This window comes from Neolamprologus multifasciatus, chromosome 5 (assembly GCF_963576455.1).
Source record: "Neolamprologus multifasciatus chromosome 5, fNeoMul1.2, whole genome shotgun sequence".
In the NCBI taxonomy this organism is placed as follows: domain Eukaryota; kingdom Metazoa; phylum Chordata; class Actinopteri; order Cichliformes; family Cichlidae; genus Neolamprologus; species Neolamprologus multifasciatus.
Genome location: NC_140443.1, coordinates 27,577,103 through 27,585,646, shown reverse-complemented (window position 1 = coordinate 27,585,646; position 8,544 = coordinate 27,577,103). Strand labels below are relative to the sequence as shown.

The 8,544-nt window shown below is 39.6% G+C and overlaps 1 protein-coding gene across 3 annotated transcripts; it reads right to left on the bottom strand.

Moving 5' to 3' along the window:
- Nucleotides 1-4,084: 4,084 nt before the first annotated feature.
- LOC146518929 (uncharacterized) lies at nucleotides 4,085-8,519 on the bottom strand. Of its 3 annotated transcripts, XR_014874140.1 has the most exons (4): nucleotides 7,430-8,519; nucleotides 7,016-7,351; nucleotides 5,357-6,611; nucleotides 4,085-5,302 (listed from the first exon to the last, which is right to left on the bottom strand). XR_014874140.1 is itself a non-coding variant. In XM_085159938.1 (3 exons), exons 1-3 carry the CDS (start codon nucleotides 7,611-7,613, stop codon nucleotides 5,770-5,772), a joined length of 1,362 nt encoding a protein of 453 aa, XP_085016064.1. In that variant the 5' UTR covers nucleotides 7,614-8,519; the 3' UTR covers nucleotides 4,086-5,769. The 3 variants fall into 3 exon arrangements, 2 of the variants coding, with proteins under 2 accessions (XP_085016064.1, XP_085016066.1); XM_085159938.1 differs by having other exon boundaries at nucleotides 4,086-6,611; XM_085159940.1 differs by having other exon boundaries at nucleotides 4,086-6,611; nucleotides 7,016-7,348.
- Between the last annotated feature and the right edge of the window lie 25 nt (nucleotides 8,520-8,544).

Sequence of the window (8,544 nt, the reverse complement as noted above, 5' to 3'; positions counted from 1 at the left end):
TCTCCCAGAGGAGTCCAAATCGTCATCAAACAGCCCTACAGACACAAAAACGTGAAAATATAAACAACCATACTATCAGCAGTGATTTAAGTACTTTAAGACCTCTGTGAAAATCATTTACAGTATATATCACAGAATTTAAGGCCTTTATAATCACAGAGCATACAGAGAAAAGTACTAAACGGAATCAATTTCAGCTTTGTTTCTCATGATGTATATTGTATTAATAATTTAATTTCATTATCTGTGTCTTTACCACACATTTGCCGCACAGGTGTAGATACTGTTGGTTCAGTGAATGCTTAAATTGCATTGATTAGAATATACTGGACATTCAAAGCTTAGATTCAGCGCACTGTGTTAGAGGCTGGGATTTGATGAATTCATCATATATACAACCTTTGATCATCGTTTATGCCCAGTTGAGAATGAATCTGTGCACTCACATATTAAATGAGCTGAAATCAGTAGTGTGGTCTCCAGTCTTGATATAAGGAATGAGAGAACTGACAGCTGTTTTAATCAGCCTGTCTCAGTTGTTTTAACTCTAAGTACCATAGAGTAATGTGGTAACATCTGGACTGACGAGTTTACTGTCAGCATTTTAATCACTAGTTTAAAGGCTGTAGGCTGCAGCCATTGCTCTAACACTGTATAAATGTAACAGGCCTCAGTGCTGGTTCTAATAGTCTGAGCTGCTTCCAGCTTTATTTGTAAAGAGCACAGCAGCTTACAAAACAGGTAGCTAGCTCGTACAGCTGCGACCTTAAAATAACGGGGCTACGTGCAGTGATGCTAGCGTTGGCCATGTTAGCGCGTTACCTTCAACATGTTGTCAGACTGCGAAAACAGGCACTCAGTCAGAGGTTGGGCTCCCCGTTTCGCTGCAGGGTCCCTTCATTCTTCACATATCCATGTCGAGCCGAGTGTAAATCCCGTGGCTGAACGGCCTTTGTACAAGCACACGCTTCTTAGCAGGGCGAAGCTATGAACTAGAAAAATCCAGGCAGACAGCCTGTATCTGTCCAACCAATCAGAGAGCTCCTTACATCTCATGGTGTGGCTAATTTGAATAGCTGCGAGGAAATTGTTAATCGAAGAGCTAATCCAGCAGCTAATCCCAGAGCAAACAGGAAAGGGAAAAGGATTTTGAAATGAAGTTTATTAAAGTGCAAATGGAAAAAGGATTTTGAAATGCAGTTTATTAAAGTGCAAATGGAAAAAGGATTTTGAAATGCAGTTTATTAAAGTGCAAATGGAAAAGGTTTTTGAAATGCAGTTTATTAAAGTGCAAATGGAAAAGGTTTTTGAAATGCAGTTTATTAAAGTGCAAATGGAAAAGGTTTTTGAAATGCAGTTTATTAAAGTGCAAATGGAAAAAGGATTTTGAAATGCAGTTTATTAAAGTGCAAATGGAAAAAGGATTTTGAAATGCAGTTTATTAAATTGGAATTCAAAAATGAATTCACAAATGCAGAATTTATTCTGCAATTCATTATTTAAGCACAGAATTCTTGATTTCGATGCGCATGGCTCTTGTGGTCCTCCATACCATAGGGATTAAGTAAAGCGCTATAAAAATACAGGCAATTTAATCTAATCAATTATTCCCGTTATTCTGGTACATTTTGGTGTTTTTGGTTAATGTCACATCTGTCTGATTTTATGATGCTATACTGGATAAAAGACGCTGTACAGTTACTTTAATTTGCCAGTTTTATTTGGCTTTCATTTTACTGTACAACGATTACTGAGAGAAATTTTCAATAAACGCAGCAGCTTATTTAGTTTAAATACTAACCTTTATAGGTTATTGTAAAATCGTAACCAGTAGCGGTTTTTGCACGGTTGCCCAGGGCGGCATCATGGGCATCGGCAAAAAAAAAGGTGCTCATACTCATGCTGCCCCGACATCCTGCCAGCGCAATTTAGGGATGGCATAGAAACCAATCGGTTTTCTATCGCCCATTTGCTGGGAGTAAGGGCGCCCTCCGTTTGCGAGGTGCGCCTGCTGCTTGCGGCACAGGGAGGAGAGGGCGGGGCGGCGGGGGATTCACTGGCTGGCTGGAGCAGCATCTAATAACCAGCTCGCAAAATAGAACAAAATAAAAACAAACCAACAAACACGAAAACACCAAACATTATGATACAAACTTATAATTTGCACCGATGTTTTTTCGAAATTCTATACGCGAAAAGTGAGCGCGAGAGCCCTCGTTGCGACTGCTTGCAGCTGAAGTCAAAGTAAACTTTATTGTCATCTCCGCTACATACAGTCCAGAGAGACGAGACGACGTGGCTTACAGCAGTGCAAGAAAACAAACAATAAATATAAGAAGAGTAAGAAAATAAATATAGAGTTTAGGACTCGGGGTAAAGGAATCACTAACAATTTTAAATGTATAATTTACAGTTAGATGATTTAAAGTCTCACACACAACCTGTCGACAGGGCGGGGGGGGGGGGGGGGGGGGGCGGCTGCTGCCAAATAGATCACATTTCATTCATAATGCTGTAAATCCAAGACCATTATGTATTCATGATTTGAATCCTGGTTTGTTTGAAATCCCAGAAATAAACCCTAGACAAAGCATGTGAACTAAGGTTATCTTGTGGTGATCCTCAGGTTGGGGGATGGGTGTTCATACTGGAGTGCAAAATTAAAACCAATGGATGATGGACAAGAAAAGTTCAAAGCCATCAGGTCCTCAGTTTAGAAAAAGGAGAAAACAAGAGGAGGAGAAACAAGAAAAAGATACAGGTAAGCGGACGTGTCATTGGATAATGGCAGGTCATCCTGAAACAATCAGAATCAGAATACTGTATTAATCCCTAAGGAAATTATGTGGGTTACAGTTGCTCCAAGACGAAATTGTAAAAATAGTAACAGTAACAGACTTAACTCCAAACAATACATTATGTTACAGATTTTACACATTTAAGAAATAGCACTAATATATACAGATCACTCAATTCTAAATATCAAGGATGAACAGAGGCGATTATAAATAAATATCAAGAAAATTGACAAGAATATTACAGAGTAGAAAAGAGCGTGCGTAAAACGGGTGTAACTATTGCAATGTTTACAGTGCATTAGATGGAGGAGTTGTCCAGGGAGATGGCCACAAGCCACAGATATCCTGTGTTGTTCAGTGGTGCTTTTTGGCAGTCTCTCACTGAACGTGCTCCTGTGGCTAGCCAGTACGTCATGGAGTGGGTGGGAGGTATTATCCATGATTGTCCTATCTTGGACAACATCTGCCTCTCAGACACCACCCTAACCACCCTCTAGAGCATAGGTGTCAAACTCTGGCCCGCGGGCCAAATTTGGCCCGCAGCCTAATTACATTTGGCCCGCGAAGCCATACCAAATTACTATTAGAGCTGGCCTACTGGTATTATACAGCTAATATATATATTGTTTAGTATTAAGCTTTGCTTGTTCCATATTCAGTTTTCCAGCAAAACTTATTTGAGTCCATAAGAAAAGATTCATTCTTATATCTGGAGGATGTTTTTTTTTTTTGTTCCAGTTTTGAATTTTGGCCCACTGTGTATTTGAGTTTGACACCCCTGCTCTAGAGGGAGTGGCACCAAACAGGCTAGGACCGCCCCTGATCGTACGGGGATTGAAGTTTGAAATTCGCGTTTGTAAAATAGTTTAAGGTGTGCTCAGAGTCCTCAAAAGTTGCGCATAAATCACTATACACAAGCAGCTAAATTTCACTCTGAACTGCAACGGGAAAAAGGCGAAAGGTCTTTATCAAAGGCGCAGTTAAATGCTGCGACAATATTTTACAGTACAGCAACTTTATTGTATATATTCATTTTTTATTCGTTTATTTATTTAATTTTTCTGCATGAAGATGATATTTTCTTTAAATATTTTTAAAAAAGTGATCGACTAACGCAGTTCATTTTAACGAAAGAAATAATCAGACTTAATTAACGTGATGAGTTTTCGTTATTGATACTTCTTGTTTATAAAGTGATGAATTAACGATTAAAAATACAAATATATATATAAAATATTACAATAATACTTTTTTAACCCATTTGAATTGAAACTGTGAAACTAAATGAGAAATAATTTTTTACAGGAAACTTATTCTGAATAAATAAAGCCGACATGTTTATCACTCCACTTTGCTTGTGTGACACTGGAAGTCAAGGTGATGAGGATGACGTGTTGAGCGGCAGGTATAAAAGCAGAAGCCAACAATCGAATGTGACTTTCACGTGTGAGCGCTTCCAGGAGCTTTTTCTACAAGTGCTTTGAAAACTCTACATCAACGACTTCCAAAGTTTTAAAAACTTGAAGAAAAGACAATCAAGAACCCAAAAACGAACTCCCGTGGATTACTGCGTGAGCAGTAGGCCTACCTGCTCTCCGTTAGTGTCACCCGTGTAACTGATGAAACCGTGGTGAAGCCAGCCGCCGCATAACTTTTCTTGCACTTCTACACTAGCCTTTACGGCAGCGCCTTTTCTCCTTCTTTACCGATGGCAGACCCAAGCAACTTACACGCGCGCACACATTGCATTGGGACAGCCTGGTTGCATCATATTCAAAAAATCATTAAAAATCATACTTGATAGTTGACATCAAACTTTCAACACATTCCTCCTCTGGGCCACCCACTGTCCCTCTGAGGCAAGTTTCATCTATATCTGCTGTAATATTCCACAAAAATTAAAGGAAAAGTCTGTTCACATTTAACAACTTTCAAGGAGTGTAATAGCGTCTTATTAAAAATATAATAAAAAACATCTGTGATAGTTGACATGAATTTCTCAACAGATTCCTCTTCTTTGACACCTACACAATGCTACACATGCTAAAGTGGCAACCGCTAACAGTACTCAAGTAAATTTAAGTATGTAAGTTTTTGGAAAAATGTACTTCTAACAGTACTTTATTGCACCATGTTCATTCACTCGTGAGCTGCTGTAATATGAATCAAATGGCTGAATTGCCACCTCAGCATGCAGTCAAGTTCTATACTCTTGCTAATGACCTACTAATTATATTCAGGTGTGTTGCAACAGGCACACATGGTTTCAGAGACTGGAGTTCGAGACCCCTGTTGTCATGTAATGCTTATGTTTTCATTTAAAAAACAGACACAATGAAAATATTCAAAAAAACGACAATTTATTTACTTTGGAGACACAAAAATTGTCTAGTAGAAAATGTTTGTCAGCTGAATGAATTCATTTTTATTGTCTTGCCCTTTAATGTACATGCTAGTTTTGTTTTGACAACTACCTATTAAAACTGAGACATTGTGTTCATCTCCTTTAACTCTACAGTTTGCGTTACAGCAGCTTTCTTTATTAAATTTGTCTTCACTAAAGAATTTCTGGTTTGCATTTGCACTGATACCCAGAGACATCTGCTCACACGAGCTCTTTCAGTTTGTGGCGTAAAAGTTGCACATATTACTTATAGAGATTGTTATATGACTCACATCTAATGTGACAATGATAATGATAAGACACAGTTTAATAATATTGTTAGTCTCTAATGAAATGAAGATATATGGTTCTAGGCTCGCCAAGAACCTGGTTTTACACAGAGAAATAACGTGTTGTTAGGAGAGGGATTTGCATTGGTGAAAGTGTTGAAGACACTGATGATGAGAACTGTGGACTGCAAATGGAATGATTTTATCCTAACATGCTTCCTTGAGTCCTACAGTTGTAACATCAGTTGCAATTAAAATAAAGGGTTTTAGACATGTCACTTCTGTCTCCTGTGAACAGTCACAGTGGGTGAGTGTAATCGGTTCTGTCCTCTTCATGGATCTTCAGATGTGTGTTTAATTGGCTCTTCCTTTGAAAGGTTTTCCTGCAAAACAAGCACGAATGAGGCCTCTCCCCTGTGTGCGTCACCCTGTGAGTCTCCATGTCACCTTTACGATTGAAGCGCCTGCCGCACTCTGTGCACTGGTACGGTCGCTCTCCTGTGTGGATTCTCATGTGTAACGTCAGGGCTCCGCTCTGCCTGAAGTTCACGCCGCATTCCTTACAGCGGTAAGGCTTCTCTCCTGTGTGGATCCTCACGTGATCTTTCAAATGACTCGACTCTTTAAAACGTTTAGCACAAATGGGGCATGTGTGCCTTCTCTCCCTTATGAAATGATTTCCATCTTCTTCCATTGCTATACTGTCTCCATCCTTGGAGTTCAACTCAGAGATTTGTCTTTTCTGTTGTCTTGTTCCCGATGGTTTGAGCAGCTTAATCCCCACACCCTCTATGTTTTTAGTATGCTCACTCTGACCAACAAGCTGCTCTGGCTCTGCAGAGTGGACAGACTGAGACTCTCCAGACAGTGTACAGCCTTCAACATCTGTCCTGTTTTCTGTCGTAAATGCATTGTTGCTCAGACTGCATTTGGGGCTCAGGGATAGAGAAGGAGCCTCATTATAATCATCTACTGGCTGATGAGGTAGTGTACAGTCACAGTCCGCCTCTTCCTGAGGTCTAGATGATGTAAACGCCTGCACTTTTATGATCTGAGATGTATGACGGTTGTAGCGGTGCTGATACTGGCTCTGGTCTTGTTGAGTCCCATGATTCTTAGAATAAGTGATCTCCAGTGGATCTAAAAAAATATTATATTATTATATTAAAATTTTAATAATGAAATATTAATAATGAAATATTAATAATAAATTGCCATCATTTTTAATTATTTATATCTAATTAGTACCACGGTTATCAGTATATTTGAACATGAGAGACGGCTGCTTGACATTTCCTTTCACCTTTCTGTTTAACATTGAAACACAACATGAATGTAAAGGAAATCTGTCGTTTACTGCAGTGATACACTTGAGATTTGGTCACTCAGACAGGTATTAGCTCATGAATGTAAACAAACCTTCTCATTATAGGAAGCATCTCCAGCTCATGCAATGAAAAACACACTATTTTTCTCATTCCAGCACTCGGACTGATATAAGAACAAAATAACTGATGCCAGCTTTTGCTGGATGTGCTCCTCACCTTCTGGGTTAAGTTGTTGAACTTCTGACTCCGCATTTATTCCGCAGGTAGATGTTAAACACTCATCTCCGTGTGGCTCAGCTTTGATAGCTGCTGCCTGCTTAACAGTTAATACAGTGTATAGGTGCAAGGGTGGATCCTCGTGATCTCCTCTTGTCACAACCTCAGGTGACACTGTGGCATCACTCTGCTGCCTACAGGAGGCTCCTTGCTGAGCATCCCTTTGATCATGCTCCTCTTTAATGTGCAGGATGCTCTGGGGCTTTGGGCTCACATGTGGGGTAGAGCCCTCGGGAGAAGCCTCTTCATCACTGCAGGCACTCAAAAGATGATCTGCTGAATGGTACGAGAAAAGTCTAGAGGTGAAACAGCTGCAGCCTTTAACATAAAGTAATGAGTATTACATTTACACACCTGATCTGTGTAGCCTGACTTCAGGCCAGGAGAGCAGTGATCGCAGCTGATTTATCTCCTGCTTGGATCGGCTGATCTCTCCCTGGTAGTCTATTAAGGTTTTCTCCACAGCCCCAAAAATCTCCACCGCCGCCGCGGTGAGCCGCTCGGTGATGAGCGCGTTTAGGTGGTGCAGTGTGCCCATGTCTGGTCTGATCCGGTGGAGGTTTCACTGATCAGCTCCAGACGTTGGCTTCCTCGTTGGTGTCAGCGACAAGCGTTAAGCTGTTGGGATATCTCCCTCTGCTGGTCACACGCGATGTTTTCTGCACCACATGCTTGCAGCGGAAAAGCAAGTCACACCTGACTTGTAGCCATGTTAGAGCAGATAACTGCAAAAGCCCCGTTTTTCACATATAATTAAAATTACTTAGTGGGAAGAAAAAGCAAAGTAAAGTGTGTTTTTAGATGACACAGACTATATTAGACACACAAATAAGAAAACAAATACTGCAAATCTTGAATTAGGAGTATAACTTATGAAGAAAAGCAAGAGTTCAAACAAACTACTGTGGTTTTAATTTTCATTTTAATATATTCCTGGTCTTAGTGGAAACTGCTGCATCATTTGGAGGGGTGTGGGTGACCTTTTAGAGAGAGAGACCTTTAAAAATGCACAGGCTTACATTTCAAAATACTCTTGAGACAATTCATTTTATTATTGATGCGCAAATTCCTGAGACATAGACTATGATGTTATAATTCTGTATTCATTTGGATTTTAAGATCTGGACTTTAGGCCACTGAGTGCTACAAAGGAAAGCACACTAAATCATGAGGACACATTACTGTTAGTACTATTACTGTACATAAAACTATTTAAACACACATTTCTTTTAAGTAAACATTATGAAGACACCAAAACATTCAGAAATCAATTTCTAGGAATTTCAGAGTGGTATGATGAAATCCATGTATGTGTTTATTGCTCTTTGCTTTATTTTCTATAGTGTAGTTCAGAAAGTGAACAAGGTACGGTAAAAGATGAACTGTTCTAGTGACACTCCAAAACCTACACGCAGAGACACCACATACATTTGTGTCTCAGTTTGCGTTTCTTATATCAAACAGAAAGA

Excerpts from the sequence above, each read along its gene's own strand:
- LOC146518929 (XM_085159938.1), bottom strand. The coding sequence starts at position 7,613 with ATGGGCACACTGCACCACCTAAACGCGCTCATCACCGAGCGGCTCACC. Across the intron at positions 7,352-7,429 it reads AGTCAGGCTACACAGATCAG|CAGATCATCTTTTGAGTGCC; the intron begins GTGTGTAAATGT and ends CGTACCATTCAG. Across the intron at positions 6,612-7,015 it reads TCAACAACTTAACCCAGAAG|ATCCACTGGAGATCACTTAT; the intron begins GTGAGGAGCACA and ends ATATTTTTTTAG.